The sequence below is a fragment of the Tiliqua scincoides genome, chromosome 6 (genome assembly GCF_035046505.1).
Source record: "Tiliqua scincoides isolate rTilSci1 chromosome 6, rTilSci1.hap2, whole genome shotgun sequence".
In the NCBI taxonomy this organism is placed as follows: domain Eukaryota; kingdom Metazoa; phylum Chordata; class Lepidosauria; order Squamata; family Scincidae; genus Tiliqua; species Tiliqua scincoides.
In genome coordinates, this window is record NC_089826.1 from 24,461,693 (window position 1) to 24,481,802 (window position 20,110).

The window sequence follows — 20,110 nt, forward strand, 5'->3', positions numbered from 1 at the left end:
GTTACCCCCCAGGGCAGGCCTATAGAGCCTTGAAACAAAGGCTCCTTGACATCAAGCAGCAGGACCTTTATAGCAGTGCCTTCAAAATCTGCTCTCCATTCCATCATCTTTCCATCTGCTTCTTTCTATAGGCCGGAAGGAGGCCTATGTATTTTGACTTCTTGGAATGCCCCCAAGAATGAAGGGCGTTTACCCTAGCGAGATGTAATGTCATTCCATCTGAGCAGCTATTTGGAAGATATAGAGGTATTCCAGCTGCAGATAGAGTTTGCCCATGCAGGCTGGGTTATATAGAAACACTCTCTCATATATTATTATATTGTCCAGTATATCAGGATCTTCGTATAAGTTACTTATCACCAATCTTGGCTGTTCTCTGGGGTTGAAATGACCAGAATAAAATTGTGTACATCCTTAGTGGGGTAAATGAAGAGCTTTCTTGTGTGGTTGCCAAATATATAAATATGATAATTAAGAGACGTATTTCTATGATGGTCACAAATGGTTGATACGTGGCAGCAAGGTCTGGTTGGTCATGGTTGGAGGTGAACTGTTTGATTCATGTATCCCTCCATCCAATCTTTTGTTTTATACTGCTTGGATTTTAAATATGCCAATAAAGATTTCTTGTATCTAAGAAAAAAAATCTGTGGATTTTATACCTGTATTTTCTTTTGTTATACCTGTATTTTCTTTTGATATCATTTTTTTTTTAATTTTTACACAGGATTATATTTACCCAGATGCTCGGGACAGGCAGTTCCTCCACTACTTTCACCAGAAATCCAAAAGCCGGAGATTCAATGCGGATCGGTATAACAAATTAAAAGAGGATGTTGCAGAGGTAATTGCATAAAACATTCACTCATTTTAAGTTATCTAGCAAGAGTTTGTGACTTCAAATATACTCGAGTTTCAAAACATTCTGTTTTCTTTTCTGTGCACAGTGTTTTGTCTTAGCGAAGTTGATGAGGGAGGGCTTTTGTTTTGTCTAAAAGAGCTTTCTTTGGGCTTTTTGAAATATTGGCAGCTCCTCAACGAGGAGAGAAGAAATAGTCTTGTGGCAGGAACAGGATACTGCTTTGGTTTTCAACCGCCATAGCAGCTATGATTAGCATTAAAGGAATAAGAAATGAAAAACCCTCCAGCTTCAAACAAATAATGGTTATTTGCCCTAGTGTCTGCAAAAGCAAATGGAATGCTTTTTACCTATTTCAGTAGGCTTTAAACAAAATGCTTAATATGCAATCTGCATGAGTTTGCCAGTTCAGATCTCACCAAACCTTCCACCCCCTCCTGAATTTACTTGACTCGCAGGCCCTTAAATGCTACCTCCCACGCTAGGGCTCTAACTCATAATGTACTCACTGCAACTCCCTCCTTAGTCCCCAAATTAGTAAGAATTCACTGTTTACCATTCACCAGGTGCAGGGGAGATGATAACCCTAGGAAAATACTGCCTGTGTTGTGCAGTCTTGATACTGCTGCTGTTGGCTGATGGCACCCAGTCTACCAGGCAGAGAATTGTGCCATCCTATATGATGCATTCACTTGCTATTTGACTCTAGGCTATTTGACTCCAATGGACTCTTAGAGTCAAATAGCAAGTGAATGCATCATTTAGGATGGCACAATTCTCTTCTGCCTGGTAGACTGGGTACCAGCAGCAGTATCAAGACTGCACAACACAGACAGCATTTTCCTAGGGTTATCATCCCCGTTGCACCTGGTGAATGGTTAATATAGTCAATATAACCGAACACATATATTCACCAACACTGGTAAATATAACTTAACATAACTGCAAAGTAAATGGCTCCCTCTGCTGTCTTTAGCACATCACATCCCAGACAGAGGATGCCTTAGGATATCTTTCTGTGCTCATCTTCCTTTTTGCTTCTTACCTCCTTCCCCTAAATGTAAAGGAACACATTGCAAATTTATTTATTTTCTGCATTTTTATCAATTGAACATATAGCCTAAAAACCCATAAAATATTAAAACAACTTAAAACAATTATAATGAAAACATAAGCTCAATAAAAATGAAAGGGCAGCAGCAAACACCTTATTTTAAAAAAGGGGGGAGGGCCAAAGCAAATGTCCTTATTAAAAAAATGCCAAGAAAACAAAAGACTTGTCTAAAAAGAAATGTCTTCAGACCCCTCCAGAAAATCTCTAAGGAGAGAGCAGTTTGTAAATTTGAGAGGGAAGGAGTTTAAAAGGGTTGGTGCCACTACTGAGAAGGCCCTGTTTCTGGCCACCACCCCTCCCACTTCTATAGGCAACAGTACCAGTAAGACTGCCTTCTCCAATAACACAGGCCAACACATATTTTGCTTCCTTAAATGTTACACCAATTCCTGGGTATATTTGGGGTATTTGTATTGGCAACCTTCAGTCTCGAAAGACTATGGTATCGCGCTCTGAAAGGTGGTTCTGGGGTGCTGATTTTAAAAATGGCATCCGTTTTGCCCTATTACATCTAGTTTTGGAGATAGCCTCAGTGAATGGTTCAAGCAGCTTCCTCATGAGGAAGCCTACACAATGCTCTGCTTTGTCCAGGGAGCTAAAGAGAGTGTTCAGAGAAGTCTAGTTCAGGTGTTATACTACCCAACGGTTTGATTTCGATCTCTGGTTTAAAGGATCGAAGGGAAGGAAGAGCAAGCAAATGTATTTGTATGGTGGTCAAGCTATATGAACCAGCAACTGGACCAGTGTGTTAGGTCCACTCAAGAGTGTCTCTTGAACAAAACTACTCAGTGAGCTTCATGGCCATGTGAATTTGAACGCAGATCTCTCAAGTCCAGTACTCTGTCTATAACTTTACATTGGTTTTCAAGAAAGATGGATCATGTACTAAAAGGATAATCTATTCCACTGTGAACCTGCTCAGGTTATCAGGAGAGGCCCTCTTGCATGTTCTACCCCATGTCCAGCATGGTTTGTAGGTGCATACAATCGGTACTTCCTCAAAGGCACCACCTATTCATTAGCGCTCTCTGCTTCAGGAGATTCACCTGTTTTCCCTCCCTAATGGTTTTTTTGTTGGCATATTAATATCTTCTTAACTTAGGACTAAAAGGATATGTTGCCTAGAGGTGAATCTGAATGCAGAGAGTGGGCCTGTTTCAGTATAATCCTTGAAGGACACTACAGTGAAGCAAAATACTTAAAGAATGTTTTAAAGTTTGCAAAATCTGATTTTTTTTGGAATTGCTTTGAATGCTTTTTGGAATTTTTTTTTGGAATTGCTTTGAATTTGAATTGCTCTGACGCTCCAAAAAGAGGATGAGATGAAAGATTGGGTGCTGTCCAAACATGACAATGCACAAGGCAAATGCAGGCTTGAGAACCTGACCCCGTTTGCTTCATCACATGTAATTCTGCCCTTAATGCCAGTAGATTACTGGGTTCTATATGCTTGGTATCAAAAAAGTGCTAAGCAAGCAAGACTGACATGAATATACTGCAGCAGACTGAGGTGAACATACAACTACAAGTTCACGTTTTGTTTTTCTCTCACTGGATAGGTGGAAGAATCCCTGAAACGGCTGAAGGATCCCTTACGATTGCGCCTTCCAATCCAAGAAATAAATGACAAACAATAGTTTTTTATATTCTTGAAATATAATAGCCTTGTTGAATTGCCTGAAAAGTTTAGTAACCGGTTATTTTGGACCAACGTAGTAGCTTTTTTTTTTTAAGGGGATAGGGGAACATCTGGTTAAAACTGTTTGATAACTGAGGTTTCTTCATATTTTACAAAGAAATTCTGCAAGACTCTCCCTGTATATAATTATATTTCATAACATGGTTCAAAATAAAAGAGGAACAAATAGCAGCGAACCTCAATTCTTTATGAAACAGGAAATGACAAATATGATTTTACAAAGATTATTTTTATTTTGGGTCAATCTATTTGAAAGTAACTTTGATCATAAGGGAGGTAGCACAATGCAGCTGATTTGATGGGACTGCTGCTCTAAAGCATTTATCACATTATGTAAAAGTACAAAATCTCAAATACAACTGTCACTTATTGCAATCTAGAAGAAAGTAAAAAATTGGTTTCAAAAAATTGGTTGAGTAACTCGATTACTCAAAATTAATGGTAAACCTTTTACAAAACCCCCTGAGATTATTTTAATGTTATAATCAAACAATTTCAAGTATAGTACACGGAAGTGTTTAAGCTTGAGATGCAAAATGTAGTCAATCTAAAACATTTTGAATTGGTATCTACATTTTGCTGATATGTTAATTTTTGAAATATAAGACATTCTTCAAGTTTTAAAACTTTTCAAACTTCATTCCTTTCATTGTAATTTTACCTACTAGATCAGACATAAAAATTCCCTTCTCAGTTTTCTAATTTAGAGGAAAAGAACTCCATTACAAATTGTGACAAACTTTTGGTCCAGCTGAAATAAACAGAAGCAACCTTGAGAGAGACATTAATACGGTCCGTCCTCTAAAAACTGGAATGGAATTGTTCCTGGTTGGCAACTTATTTAGATTTGGGGTGGAAATATAACTTTTTAGTCAACATTGATGCAAAACAAGGAATCTGTTTTTTTCCTATAGCGTTAATATCTTTACACACATCCACACGACGATGAGACACCTTCCTGTTAACCAGTGTCAGCAGTTCCGTGAACTCAAGGGAAGAACCATGCTTTTGTATCATTTCACATAAATCTTGAATGTACCAAGAGCCATACACAGTCTCACGATGAGAATAGTATCCTAATGAGAAAAAGAGAAGGAGAGAGTCTTAAGTGAAGAGTTGCTTCTAGAGATGAGCATCCAAAGTAAAGCTTCCATTCACAGAAGCATACCCCAAGAATGGAAGGAGTTTGCTGCACTTGCACCAAGTGCCCTTTGTGTTTGCAGGAATACTGTTTGCATGAGCAGAGCACTCCTTCCGTTGTCTTATATTCACAGTGTGGGCTTCCATTCAAGAAAGCATTACTCTGGAGGCTGCTTGAGATTTGACTTTAATCGCAATACTGAAAGTAGCTAATAGCTGTAGCTAAAAGTAAGTGGCTGAAAATAGGGAGATGCTGAAAATATATTGTTTTGGAAAAGTTTGTTTTTTTTAAAATTTTGATTTACCCACCCCGATCCCAAGGCACGATTAGCTACAGAGCACAGAATCTAATGCTGAACATTAGCTTGGTCACCTTCTTGTTGGATCAAAACAGAAGAACCTGCTAGCAGCTACAATGAGACAAATGTTCCTAGCAACTTTTAATCCAAAATAAGACTAGAGAAAATTCCCATGTTATATGTTTGAGTAAGAAGCATATATTTAACTACACATATGTTTATCAAAATGAGTTTTGTAGGCATCATGCTAGTGGAAAACACAAGTTTGTTAGCATGTGATGTGCCTATAAATCACATATATTCACTACTATGGTTTTAGGCAAACTTCACAATTTACATACTTTGTAAATTTGTACTAGATTTGTACTAGGTTTAGTGGCTTACTTCTGTGATGTCACTTTAAGCAAAATGATATAGAAATAAGATATTATTTCTGATCCAAAAATTGGGATGATAGAAGAATGGCTATCATGCTGATCGCAAAATGGATGTGGTATTTTTTAAATGAATTTCTTACACACAACAAGTGCCATAATAGCCTCTATCCTTCCTGCAGGCATAGGGCAGTCCAGTGTACCCATGAGCTTCCCCATCTGCCATGGCTTAAATAGTTTCCTAGAGGGAACAGCTTCTCACCCTGCCCTTTCCTATCTAAGAAACAGAAATATTGGGGCTTGGCCTGCGATTGTTTAAAAATGACAGCCAGGATCCATATCTAGTTGTATCAAATATGAGTTGCACAAATCAATACTACAAACGTCCAAAGATGCTAAATGTAAGGATACTATCTACTATTTGCAAATATGTCTGTAAGAGAGAGACGACTAGCTGACAGCAGTCAAAGACACTGGAAATATAAAGTTGCATTTTACCTTCTGCTACAGAGTAGCACATGAGGAAATCTGCACCAGCAGGTAATGTATGCACTGCAGCAGCATCCATTTCTGTTTCATTGATACCCGACTCTCCTGTTGCGTGATCTACTGCATCTCGAGCAAGGACTGGGTCGTCATGCTTATCTCCTCGGCATGCCTAGCATTAGAAAACAAGTCGTCAGAACTGGAACCTCACAGCTGAGCACCTTTCTACAGCAGCACCCTTCCTAGCAGACCTGGTAAAAGCTCTTCATGAATGAACATGCACTGAATCATTTCAGGGACAGCAATGCATAAAGGGACAGTCAATCCCTTTATGCATTGCTGAGACTTAGTGGGAAGCCTAAGCTTTGAAACACTGGAAAGAGCTTTTCTGTTTTGGAATTTTTTTAACAAGTCCTATTTTATGCCTCATGTCACTGAGATATCTGGATAATGCATAACACAGAGGTAAGATGGAAATGGCAGCTCTGCAAGCGAGAGGAAAGTCTAAGCTCTGTGTCCATATATTGGCAACTATGAAGCAAAATGCAGGCTACGCTCAGAACAGGAACTGCAAAAAGTAGCAACTTGTCCCTTGTCTATAATATTCTCAGGTGTGGGGGGTTGGGGGAAAGGGTTGGTGTCTTGGAGCTTTTTTATTGATATTTTTGGGTGCAAAAGTATTTTTTAAAGGAATTGGTTGGCATTTTCTGCAAAACTGACATTTTACTTTGCATCACACTGGGTGCAATCCTAACCCCTTATGCCAGTGCTTTCCAGCACTGACATAGTGGTGTCAATGGGACATGTGCTGCATCCTGCAATTGGGTGTCACTCATGGAGGCCTCCTCAAAGTAAGGGAAAGTTTGTTCCCTTACCTCAGAGCTGCATTACCCTTATGTCAGAGCTGGAAAGCACTGACATAAGCAGTTAGGATTGCGCCCACTGTCATTCAGGAATTCATGAACACCATCTTACCTGAAATATAAATATTTTGGGCTTCCCTATGAGACTTTGGCACTTGTCTCCTCTAAACCTGTTGGTCAACTCCTGAATCTTTATTTTGGCATCATAGGCATAAACATGATCATCTTCTCCATGGCTCAAGAAAATGCACATGAAGCAGTCTGCATCTTCATGCAGGTCCTCTGCAGACGCTGCAAGTTAATAGTGTTGCAATTAATTACATGAGCAAATTACTTTTAAATCAATTGTTGGTAAGTAATGATGATCAAACTCCCCTTGGCTGGATTTGGTGTTTGGCTTGGCAAACCAAATTATTTTTCTTCTCCAAAAAAGTTAGCAAAACTCAATTCCAAAATCTGGACAACAATAGCACTTCCAATGACATTATTAGAAGTGTGGTGTGAGTTCACATTATTAGGAGTGTGATGTGCTTCCCCCAGTTCTCTTCTCCTGAGCTGGGAAGATCTTGCTGGGTGCCTCGCAAGTCTCAGTTCCTCTTTTCCTAGTACTTCATGGCAGTAGCCCAGGAACAAAGAGCCTTTCAGATTTCATAGCATTTGAAACCCATTCTAAGGATTTGGCTGTCCCAGATTTTCCAGGGTACCTGTAACACTCACTGCTGTAGCAAGATACCAGGGAGGGAGGTGCTCCAGCTAAGATTATGGAATGAATGAGATGAATACTGGTTCATCAAGCTGGAACTGTAATTCTAAATAAATTTTACTCTAGGTAATCTTGTTTACAGGATCTCCGCTGAATTAGTCATGCAGGAAAAAATTTGACTCATTAAATATACAGATTGTTAAAGCAAACATAGACTTTTTGGTCATTGGTATGCTGCAAGAATCCAGCTTTCATCAGGAATTTAAGCAAGTGATTTTTCTTTCCAAGAAGTATTTTTATATTAAATGCTTTCTTGATTAAGTTTAAATTCATTCTCTCTAGCAAACTTGAAGCACTACTGAATTTACCTAAGCAATTATAACAGAATGCTCACTTACCATTATAAATTTTGTCGAACACTTCTGCTGCTTTGAGGTCATCAAAACACTTCACTTCAAATCCGAGCTCTGCTAAGCTATAAAACAAACGGTATTTCACTTTAGTATCCCATTCAGCTTCTTTTCCTATATGTGTTGCCCCTTCTAGTATCTCAAAAGTGCTTCCTTCTTAGTAAGAGGATCCAGACTCTTCTAGGCATAACATTTATGGTTCACGAATAAGAAATTTCTCATGACATGGGTATGTAAACGGCCATAAAAACACAAGTTTAAAAAAAAGTCTTGAAACAAACACTTTCCCAAGATGACTGTTTAAGCCTGCTTGGGGGTGGCTGAATAAATGTGTGGCCACAGTCCTTGCAATAAATGGAAGTGAATGGTAACTTTGCAGAGGATTATAGTAGGAATAAAGCACAATAGCCACTCATCTATAAGGTGATCTCACAGATAAGGCAAAGGGCAGGTTTTCAGCCAAAAATCAGGGAATGGTCCTTGGATAACTGGGGGGGGGGGGGGAAGTTGGGACTGGTGCTTGTGAGGAGGAGCTGCAGTTTGCCCTGGAGCCTGAATGAAATTGGGGGGGGGGGGGCCACGACTCTGAGCCATGCCACTATTTTTGAAGACATTAACAAGGTCCTTATGTAGTACTGTGTGACATCCCCCCCCAAAGCAACAGAACTGAACTTGCAGTTTTAAAAACCATCCAAAATAAAGGCAGCAATATAAGGCAACATAAACGGCTCACCACAACACCCTGCTTCAATTGCTGCCAGACAACTTTTTATACAATTCACTGTCCTTTTAAGAGGCACTCCTGGGTTTGGAGTTAAGGAGCAAACTAGAAGACTCTACGATGAAGCTCTGGCAAATGTTAACAAAGCTGCCTGTTGTAAGCTGCCTGCAATTACTCAAAATGTTCTTCAGATGCTTCATGGACCCTCCACAGGCACTTTGAAAGCTCCCCCAGCCTTCTCTTGGCTGCTGAGACAGGCCTGACCACTGAGTGACCCGCAGATAAGACAAGAGGTCAATCTATGCTTGATTTATTGGTAGAAATTTCTCACCTTATAGTCGAGAATCTATGCTATTTTTTAATAATGCAAATAGTAGATATTAAGAATGGTGATGTTGCTTCTTAACAAAAAGGTAACAAAGTGACTTACAGACATACTGACCTGTACAGTAGGAAATTTTAAAACTATTCCCAGTATTCCTTTGAAGTTTATCAACAAATCAAAAAAGTCTTTGAAATAAAAATCTTGTCTCCTATCATCAATCTTGTCAGGCAATATGCAGGCCATGGCAGACTGCTAGGTGTAGCATTCTGAAGTTTGTGTTCAGATCTTTTGGGATGTTGGTGAAGCCCAAGAAGCTTAACCAGAATCCCACATAAACTATACACATTTGAAAACATCACTTGGAATACTCTGCAGTATGCAGATTGGTTGTGAGAGGTGTTCCCTGAAGGTAGACAGCAGATGGACAGTAGTGGCTTCCGAAGTGGTTCACGTACATTAGCTTTCATAAAAGCTCTGTAATATAAATCAGTTATTTCCATCTGGAAGGTGGAGAATGAGAGATGATGACTTGTCTAAGACTGCAATCCTAAGCTCACTTTCCTGGGAGTAAGTCCCATTGAACACAGTAGGACTTACTGCTGAGTAGACCTGCTTAGGATTGTGCCCTAAGTTACAGAGTTCATGGCTGGCAGATCTGAACTGTCAACTTCACAGTTCACACTTCTAGCCATATACAACACTGGCTCTCATGGGGATAAAAGGTACGTGTAACTGTTTACATCACAATTTTTTAAAAACTAGCTTATGTCCTTCTTCTTGGTTTATAATGACATGGATTTGAATTGGGATTCACACACTTCCCATTTTAACAATACTAGGTAACAAAGATTTCAGCTTCTCACCAGCGTTTCAAGTTCTCTCTGTCAGCAAAGGTTCCACGTCTTTCTGGTAATCTTAAGTGCCAGAAAAAATGCTCATGATTGAAGATCAGAGCAAGTCCTCTCTTTGGGTGGCTCATGGTGTACTCTGCTGCTGGATCAAACACCTGGCTGTTTCTACAAGACAAAAAGTCAGTGAGTGCTGTGTTTTGCTCAGATATGCACACCCCTGCTGAATCTACTTGACCAAGTCAGGGGCTAGAATCCAAAGAGCTATACAATTAGTTTTGCATGCCCCAAGGGAGTTTGGCCTTGTTTTTCTCAATTAGCATGTGTTAATGCTATATGCCAAACTGCTTCTGAAATGGAATGGACTTTCAAAAACAGTTTGTGATACCACTACTAGTCAAAGAAGCCAAAAATTCCCCTTCATCCAGGATCTATCTGGGTCTGTATAAACTTTTTCAATCCTGGCCAACTTATTATTGGTGAAGAGGCTGACATGGAGGGCTAACTTCAGGAGCCTTGACCTGTACCTGAGAGCCAGCTCACATCCCAATCCTATCCACACTTTCCTGAGAGTACGCCCCATTGACTCTAATGGGACTTACTTCTGAGTAGACACTCACAGGATTGGGCTGCCAGGCTACAATCCTTTCCATACTCACTTGGAGTAAGTCCCATTTACTATAGTGGGACTTCTGAGTAGACCTGCATGAGATTGCAGTTACTCTGCACTATCTTTCAGCTGTTTATTTATAATGCTTTGGTACTATGTACTAAAACAGTGTTTTTCAAACTGGGTCAGGACCCACTGGTGAGTCGCAAGCTGATTTTTGCTGGGTTGCAAAACATTTTTGAAACAAAAACGGGCAGAGTCAACACTCAGTGAAGTAGCAGGGAACCTTGGAGGGCTGGGGGGGGGGAACTGCTAATAGATGTGTTTTTCAAGTGCCTCAACAATGAGGTACTCTTCATTGCCAAGAAGAAGGAACGAAGGCTGAGAGCTTGAACGGGGGAGTCTCTTGAAACAGCAATTTCAGATATTTCTTTCCCGTTTGCTGTGTGCTGAATCACATCATATCCCGGATGCCATCTTCGGAGATGATTCAGACAGCTGAGGACTCCCCCCCCATGGCCTAGATACAACAACATGACAGCGGAAAAAAGCTTTAAATTGTGAGTAACCAGCTCATTAAAAGGCTATAAAAAGAACTGCAATCAAGAGGTTGGAAGGACGGAAAGATAACTTTAAGATTATTTATGTTGGCTGGTAGCCACCCAGAGGGGAAATGAGCGAATCTGGATTTAAAGAAATGCTTGCTGGAGTATTTTTCTCTTTTTTGTAATAAGGGTGACTGCAAGAAAAGGAGAGAGATAAGAAAAGTTCACCCTGCTGAAATGGTATGCATGGAAAAGAAATAAATAACTAATCTTCAAAGGCTGAAATAACTTTGACTTTCGCTTTCCTAGCAAGAAGGCTCGATTCAGGCCTGGTCATTTAAAGGCATACTAACTTAATTTGACAGTGTTATTGACCTGGATTACTGATCCACCCCTTTTAGAAGAAGGGATGCAAGATAATAAGATTCGGATGACTCTTTAATTGTTTGACTGATTTGACATTGTTATTGACTGGAAGTGGAATATTGACTTACCCTTTTTGGATATAAAAATTGGAAATGAGTCCTACAAGAAGGTGAAACAAGATAATGAGAGTTGGTTGATTTTTTAAATTGTTGAACCATTTTATCTCTGTTATTTACAGTCAGAGATATTTTGGCTTGATTTGATATTGATAAGAATGGCATTCAAAAATTTAAAGGATGTTAGTAAAAGCCAGTCCTTATTAATGGATTTGTTGTGGGATTTCAGAAGTGAAGTGAAGCAACAGGTCAGAAAATTATCTGAACAAATGAAGCAAATAAACAGGTGCTTTTACTCACACTGGGCTGCAGGACATTGCAGGAGGTGCAGGGAGGTGCAGGAGGTGTAGGGAGCCCCTTGTAGTCCTCTGCAGGGCTCCCCAAGGTTTGGAACATTCAAAACAAGTGATCGCACAGCACCTTCTGGAAACCGGAAGTGCTTTGCGCTTGTTTTTTTAAATGTTCCAAGCCTTGGGGAGCCCTGCAGAGGACTACGAGGGGCTCCCTGCACCTCCTGCAATGTCCTGCAGCCCAGTGTGAGTAAAAGCACCCCCTTGCCCCCACTTAGCGAGGCGATCCTGGGGATCACATCCCTGCCCTCGCCCCTCCCCCACAAAAACATACTTAGGGAATAAATCTTCCTAAAAGTTGCTAAAAAGTTTGGGAAGCACTGTACTAAAAGAGTCTAACAGTGTAACATTGAAACATGCAAAAGAGTAAAAGAGAAATGCAGGTGCTTTTCTTCTAAGTTTGTTTTGCAACTGCTCCAATAATGTTCAATAAGCTTCTCAGAAAATCACTGCATCATAAAATGCCTGATTATATAAAAAGGGCATCTATTTGTCACAGTCCTTTCAGCTAAGGAGTCGACTCTCACATAATACCAGAACCAGGGGACATCCACTAAAATTGAGTGTTGGGCGGGTTAGGACAGGCAAAATATTTCTTTACTCAGCGCGTGGTCGGTCTGTGGAACTCCTTGCCACAGGATGTGGTGATGGCGTCTAGCCTAGACGCCTTTAAAAGGGGATTGGACAAGTTTCTGGAGGAAAATCCATTACGGGTTACAAGCCATGATGTGCATGTGCAACCTCCTGATTTTAGAAATGGGCTATGTCAGATGCAAGGGAGGGCACCAGGATGAAGTCTCTTGATATCTGGTGTGCTCCCTGGGGCATTTGGTGGGCCGCTGTGAGATACAGGAAGCTGGACTAGATGGGCCTATGGCCTGATCCAGTGGGGCTGTTCTTATGTTCTTATGACTCACTCTGGAAAGATATCTGCAAAAGAAAGTACTGATGAGTTACTGATGTGCTCATTATGATTAGTAGCCAAATGCTGGGTGTTTGTTTCTGTTGAGTTAACAGAATGGTTCATCTAGGTCTGGCTCCTCCTACCCTCCTGTGTTTTTGGCAGGACAAATAGTTTTTTATGCATTAAAAAAGACCATTTATTATTTAATATGTTCAAATGCATTATTGAGGGACAATTGTAATTCTGCAGTAAATTCAGTTACAAAAGTATCTGAAGTACCAGGCAGAATATTTGCAGCAGCACAGGCCCAATTCTGACTATTCTGAAAGTATTTATCTTTCTACTGTGAACACCTTAGAGCAGAGGCATGCTTCTTAAAGAAGCAACTAAAGACTCTGGGACACAATTGTTGCAGCAACAAACATTATCTGTAAGAATATGCCTTTGCCTCTTTCTCCATCCTGCTGTTAGCCACTCTTGCAGAGATTTTTACCTTTCATAAAGGGCATCTGTTTCTGTGAGGTTTTGCTGTCCATCTGTAATTTAAAAAAATTAAAATGAGTTTGGACTACCACAATTAGAGGTGCATTCATACATATTTCAACTATTCATTTTAAAAAGGATACATTCAAGACGGCCTCCCATCTAAGTCCACTGTTCACTTATCCCTTGTTGTATAAACAATTGCTTTATGAGATGTACCAATTTGCACCTTTCAATTCAATATACAAGCAAATGTTGAACTTATACAGGAAGCCCCTGTATTCGTGGTTTCAGTTATCCTTAGATCAGGTCTGCAGCCCCCCCCCCCCCTGCAAGGATCCCCCTCCTGAGCTGATGGGAGTTCTGCTCCCCTCACCTCTGGAGGGTCCGCTGAGCCCAGCAGATGCCGTGGGCGTCTGTTCACGGTTTCTGCCAGGCTCAGACTGAGCCCCAGAGCTAAAAACAATCACTTCAGGTTTCTCCATGAAACCAGAAGTGATGTTTTTAATGCCTTACATTACCTTTTTAATGCCTTACAATGCCTTAGAAGGCATTAAGAAACGTCACATCTGGTTTCACAGAGAAACTGGAGGTGACTTTTTTTTTTAGCTCTAGGGTTCAGTCTGAGTATGGCAGAGGCCCATGCTGGTCTCAGAGGACCTTCTGGAGGCGAGCAGAGCACAACTCCCATCAGCTCTGGAGGATGGGGGGAGGCATTCACTCAAATCCTTATTTTCACGTAACCATTGGGGTTCCAGAACCCCTGCGGATACGAGGACACACCTGTATGAGCTTTCTGCTTGCACTGCTGGGGGATGTATTTTTTAAAGCAGGCAAGATGGCAGTGCAATGCAAAACCATTCTCACTATTCAGTACAAGAGTTCCCCTTAGAAGCTGTTTTCAATGGAAGGCATTAGCTCACATAATGAGACAAAACTGCAACCCATTCCCTGACTCTTTGGGCTATAAAATATCCATTTCACAGATAAGCATCCACAGAACCTTAAAGTAATCATACTGCTCTCTGCACAGATCTGTGGTTCACAGATGCTGCAGAGGAATTAGGAAAGGTAAACAGAATTATTTTGATATTCCTCCTAAAGGCATGTGCAGAAAAATATTCAGAGCAGAAGTCACCCTTAAAATCTAATGTGGATCAGTCACTGCCTAGGGATAGCCAATCTGCCAGGCTTGATTCATATGGATTTTTGATCCTTGCCCAAGTATCCAACACACTTGGAGAGACCAGTTGCATAACCAGTTTGAGAACCACGGGTCTTATCAGTGATTTTTAACCGGTGTGCCGCAGCACATTGGCATGCCACAAAAAGTCCAGATGCAGCAGGGTAGTTTGGAACAGTGTTGAAAATCACCAAAAAACAATTCTGGGTTCTGTGTCACTGTTTCTAAGGCAACTGCGTGTAGTAACAAATTGTTCTGCTTCCTCCGCTCTGCTGGCGGAGGAAGAGGGACAGACAATTTGTTACTATAGGCAGTTGCCCTAGAAACAGAGACACAGAACCTGGAAGAATCTCCTGGTCACTGGCAGTGACAGAGGCAAAAAAACATGGAGGAGGCCATAGGAATCAGTGAACTGTGTGAAGAAAAACATTGAAAATTGCTGCTCTATTTAGATCACTGGTTCCCAACCCGTGGTCCGGGGACCACAGGTGATCTGCGAGGTCTCAGAAAAAAAAAATCACCTTCAATCACTTCCAGTGTCTTGCCAAGTAAGCATTCCCTTGTGGACCATCAGAGGGGGCACAGAACAGACAGCCCTCAGCCACTACTGAAGTGCCAGCTGCAGTTGTGGGCGGTCCATTCTCTGCCCTCTCTAGTGGTCAATGGGGGGAGTGCTCACTTGGGAGACTTCCCCACAAACCACAAGAGAGGGTGGAGATGGACCACTCACAGCCAACAACAAAAGCAGCAATCCACAAATTTTCTCTATAAATAATAAATTTCTAATAAATCTACTCTAATTACAGGCATGCCCCAGTATCAGCAGGGGTTCTGTTCTAGAACCCCCGGCCGTTAACTGAAACTGCAGATATGTAGGAACAGCCTCCCCCAAGCCCTCTGAACTCCTTGGAGGCTTTTCTGAGGCCCACAGAGGCCATATGAGTCTGTCCACAGATTCTGCAGGCTTCAGAATGGCCATTAAGGCCAAGGAAAATGACTTCCAGTTTCTTCAGGAAACAGAAGTGACTATTTTGTCCTTATAAGGCATTCTGAGGCCTAGGGAAGCCCTCTAGGGCAGTGGTGCTCAAACTGGTGGGTTGCAACCCACCAGTTCGTGTAATGCTTCCCCAGTCCCTTTAAGGGGGAGGCAGTGATGCAAACCCCAGGATCGGCAGGGCTGCAGCAGGCTGCAGGAGGTGCGGGGAGTCCTGCGCAGCCCTGCACATCAGGGCTGCACCCACTTTTGCACCCACTTTTAGCTAACATTCCAAGCCTCGGGGAGTAAAGCACCTCCTGCAAAATGGAAGTGCTTTGCGCCCACTTTTTGCAAACATTACAAGGGGGGCCCTCTGTATTGCTAATTTAATTGTATTTTTGTGTGCAGGGGAGTGGTTGCATGTGGTCCACAACGACATCTTAAACTGTTCAAACATAATTTGAAAAAGCCCTAAATGTTGCTTTTTTTTAATCTGAAGGTGATCTCTGTTAAGAGAAACTCACAGGACGTCTGAACACCTTTAACAGTAAATGTGACAGTAGAAACGTATCATACATGCTGCTAGGAATGGAGAAAGAGAAGAAAAAAATCCAGCTGTTTAGAGAAAAGGGGCATCTAAACCAGCACCCTGATTCTCACACTAGTCAGCTGCTGTCTGTAGGAAGCTTACCGCAGGGCATGCATATACAAGTTATTCCCGTTTCCTGCCATCCTGCACCAGATACTCAATGGCATACGCCTCTGAACTGTGAAGTTTTAGTAGGCTACCATGACCAATAGTTGATGATAAATCTGACCGCCATGAATGAGCCGCTCTCCTCTCAGTTCATCCTGTATTAGCTACTTGTATTAGCATTCTTCCAGCTGCATGTTCTTGCTTGTCACTTTATTATATCCACCATATTTATACCAACAGAACAGGCTGCCAGTGAGATATATTAACCTCCAGTTTTATTTTGGACAAAAGCCAGGTGCTTTACCTTTAGATTCTAAAGTCGGCTTGCTGTCTACATGAATTTGCCCTGCAATTAAAAAGCAATCAGGTTAGTGCATTGCTTGCAACCCACATTCCAGTTTAGTTGAGAAAAAGCGTTTGTTTAAGGCAGCTAAACAATCCACTCCCACTTTGAACAGCATTTGGTTCTAACTTTTAAACATTTTGCTTGGTCATTGCCCATTGAGGATTTTTTATATTGACTCTTCTTCCAAGTATCTTGGGGGCTCCCTAAGCTGTCCCTTTCTCAGGCATGATCTAGGCCCAGACCTTCATGGCTTCAGAGATGGAACTACCACAAGCATTTTCAAGCCATCTGACTTCCAATAAGTTCTAAAAATAGTGATGTGAAACTCCACACCCTTTCCCCCCCCCCCCACTTGTTGCACTCATTATTGTTAATTACAGTTTCCTTTGGTGGTTACCCCTTCTCGGAAACTGCTGCTCCATATGGCCAAGCCGTTCACTTTCTGGAACCCTCATCGTTCAGCCATATGTTCAAGTTCCGTCTGCAGTTACATGAAAAAAGCCCACACAAGAACTGCCCACAGAAACAAATGCTGTAACCCTTACCCTAAAATATTGAGAGCCCAATCCTGATGGGCTCAAGCTGGCCCACCATCGGTGCACACTGTCACAAACTAAGTAGGTGTAAGGCATGCCTGTGAGAGTCAGTGCCGGACAGTGCCAGTTGGAGGCTGGCCAGACACTGCCTAGCACTCCATGCGAGTGCCAGAATAGTACATTCAGGTGGGGAGGGAGGAGTTCCAGGGTGGGGGGAGGACATGGCAGGGGGTGGGAGGGGGCAGAGATGGTGGCAGGCCCTGATACCATATTCTGTCCCCCCCTCCTGGCCAGGGAGACCTGACACGGATCTCCTCAATCCTCCCAGATCTCGCTCAATAGTGGGCACAGATCTGAGGAGAGTCTTTGGGACTGCCTGGTCACTATATGGGGTAAAGGAGTGTAGGTTCCCTTACCCTGAGTGCTGCTTCCCAGCCCCACGGGATGCAGTGGTAGCCATTTTGGTGTCACTGCAGCCCTGAGTGCTGGGAAGCTCAGGATTGGCTGTGAATCCCCCCATCCTTGCCATAACCCTAACCCATGCGGACAATTCTTATGTGGGCTTTTTTCTGATTACTTCTTGGTTCTATGAAACCAAAATCCACCTACTACCTTTTTGTTTTTTCTTTATTAACCATGGAGTTCTTTGTCCCCTAACTACCATAACTCTTCCTATGTTAACCTTCAGGAAGCTTTCTAGCAGCCACTGCTCCCCTGCTCCCCAAACACAAACTTGCTTTATCCTGCCTGCTTGTGTTCAGGGAACTGTGTTTGCAACAGTTGTAAAAGTGTGTTACTTTCATTTTCTACCACAATTTTTAATGCGTAATTACACATGGACTTTGGACATTGCCCTTAAGGTTGTTCTTGGTTTCCCCTAATTTCCTTTTGTGGCCTGTTTTATGAAAGGAAAAGATTGGCAAACTTTTTTATCATCTTTGGTGTGATATTGGTTTCGTTGTAGGCTCTTCATAAAGACCTTTTGTGTCCTTGTCTTGTTCTTCTGTCTTTTTATACAACCAGGAAATGCCCTGAGGGCATTATCTTTAGGGTGATCTCTGCCTCCCTTATGTATGCTGAAGCAGATTATCCAAATGAACAAACCCTTAAATTGGACATGGCTGATGGGCTGGTAACACCATTCCTTTCTTCTCTATAAGGGAAGCTCTGTTTTTCCAGATTAGACTGAGGCCGTGCACCAAATTTAGGGGGTGCGTCCCTGAAAATCAGAACTTTCCCCCTCTGCTGGGGGTACCCTGTACCCATGACAGCAAGCCAGGCATGCAGAACTGTACTAGGGAAGCCTGTTTAGCCACCCTCTCCATCAGCTGTATGGACAAATGAGGAACAGCAAGCAGGCAGTGACTGTGGTCCTTGAATGAAGTTACTAGAAGTATAACCAAAGCACAAGCAACTCTGATACGTCGAACCTGAGTATGGCCTGCCGGCTACATGCTGTGGCAGGCACAGCTGAGTTGTGAGATTAAGGGTGCAATCCTAACCAACTTCCCAGCACTGGCATAGCTATGCAGGTGGGGCATGTGCTGCATCCTGCAGATGGGGAGCAGTCACGGAGGCGGTACGGCAATGTTCGTTCCCTTACCTTGAAGTTGTATTGGCCTTATGTCAGTGCTGGAAAGTTGGTTAGGATTTCGGCCCAACACAGATCCAAGTCTACCTGTGCACCTGGTTTCACTGTAGGCACTCCACAAAGGACTCTTTTGTTCTTGTGTCTTTTTATACAGCCAGGAAGTCCACCAGGCTTCAGCCCCCAAGGCGACACCTTGAGGCTGGTCTCTGCCTCCCTTATGTCTGCTGAAGCGGATGATCCCCTTGAAGACCCTGAAGCTAGATGGGCGGTTGCCCCTGCAGGCAGAGCCCCGCCCCGCCCCCCGGCCCCGCCCCTGCTCCCCCCCTCCAGCACAGCGACGAAGCCACGAAGAAGGGGCGGGCAGCAAGAACAAAAGGCTGGCTCTGCCCGACGGTCCCCAGGTGCAAGCAGAGCGGCGCACTCCGCCTGGGGGCAGCCGCGCCTTGGCAGGCACTCGCCTTGGGTGGCTTTGGATTCGGGCTGCAGTCCTCTCCACACTTTCCTGGGAGTAAGCCCCACTGGCTACAACGGGACTTCCTTCTGAGTAGGCACGCAGGCGCCCTCGATCAAGCTGCCCTCCCGCAGCTCAGTGCCCAAGGAGAGCGGCTCCCTCCATCTCCCGCCTGCTGCCTCCGGAGAGGGCGCTCTGCCCGTGCTCAGAGGAGCGCCGCTCTTTCTTGGCGTCCTGTGCATGTCTACTCAGAAGTAAATTCCATGGGGCTTCCTCCCAGGAAAGTGCGGCTAGGCTTGCAGCCTGCGCCCCGACACTCTCCCGAGGCGCGCCGCTCGCAGGCTCGCCCGGATCTGGGCGCACCAGGCGGAGAGTGGCGCCTCCTCCTGCGCTCGTCGCTACCCACCCGAGGCGGCCTTGGGGGTTTTCTGCCGCTTGTGGCTGGCCATGGCTGGGCTCCGGGCTCCGCGAGAAGAGTGTCCAGAGGCTACGGCTGCTCCTCCTGCGCGCAGAGCTTCCTGGAACGGTCGGGGACAGCTGCCTCCGCCTCCGCCAGGCTGGCACCTCCCTCCAGCAGGCAGGGCGTGCGGGCTCCTTGCCCTGCCCGGGCGTGCCTCCAGCGCACTCAGATGGGTCTCCAGCCTCCCCCTTCACCCCGATCGCAGCCTGGGAGCTGGCCCCCGCTGCAGCCCCGCGACCCTGCAGGCGAGACACCAGCAGTGCTGAGGAGGGCCGGGAGCGCTTCGGGGGGGGGGCAGGAGTGCTTCTTGCCCACCACTCCGAGAACGAGATCAGGCAGCGCAGGGCCTGCGCCTGGAGGGGGCTCTGCCACCACGGACCACCAGCAGGGACTGGGATCCTGCCTCTGAATAGGGGGGCTCTGCTTTCAGCCCTATCGCTTAATAGTACACATGATGGGCACAATGTGAAGAGCAGCCCTGCACAGTCTTGTATAGTGCAGGAGGGCTGGTGGCCCACATGGGCTGCAGAACATGTGGACTTCCAGTCCTCACAATGAGTGAGCCATTCAGAAATCCCTGCTGAGGTCGTTATGGGTGCACCGATCCCACAGGAGAATGACCATGCAGTCCATAGGAGGTATTGCTAAAATTCAG

At 43.6% G+C, this 20,110-nt stretch overlaps 2 protein-coding genes across 3 annotated transcripts in view; one reads left to right on the forward strand and one right to left on the reverse strand.

The window, feature by feature from the left end:
- Nucleotides 1-3,843, forward strand: part of MCUB (mitochondrial calcium uniporter dominant negative subunit beta) — a 62,994-nt gene extending 59,151 nt beyond the window's left edge. For both annotated transcript variants that reach the window (XM_066631989.1, XM_066631990.1), the window contains exons 7-8: nucleotides 728-844; nucleotides 3,533-3,843. In XM_066631989.1, coding sequence (XP_066488086.1) covers nucleotides 728-844; nucleotides 3,533-3,610 — 195 coding nt within the window. In that variant the 3' untranslated portion in view covers nucleotides 3,611-3,843. The remainder of the gene's footprint in view (nucleotides 1-727; nucleotides 845-3,532) is intronic.
- A 68-nt stretch (nucleotides 3,844-3,911) lies between these two features.
- CASP6 (caspase 6) lies at nucleotides 3,912-19,492 on the reverse strand. The gene is made up of 8 exons (XM_066631991.1): nucleotides 19,402-19,492; nucleotides 16,376-16,417; nucleotides 13,226-13,268; nucleotides 9,857-10,009; nucleotides 7,936-8,012; nucleotides 6,947-7,125; nucleotides 5,984-6,143; nucleotides 3,912-4,748 (listed from the first exon to the last, which is right to left on the reverse strand). Exons 1-8 carry the CDS (start codon nucleotides 19,442-19,444, stop codon nucleotides 4,510-4,512), a joined length of 936 nt encoding a protein of 311 aa, XP_066488088.1. The 5' UTR covers nucleotides 19,445-19,492; the 3' UTR covers nucleotides 3,912-4,509.
- Nucleotides 19,493-20,110: the final 618 nt, after the last annotated feature.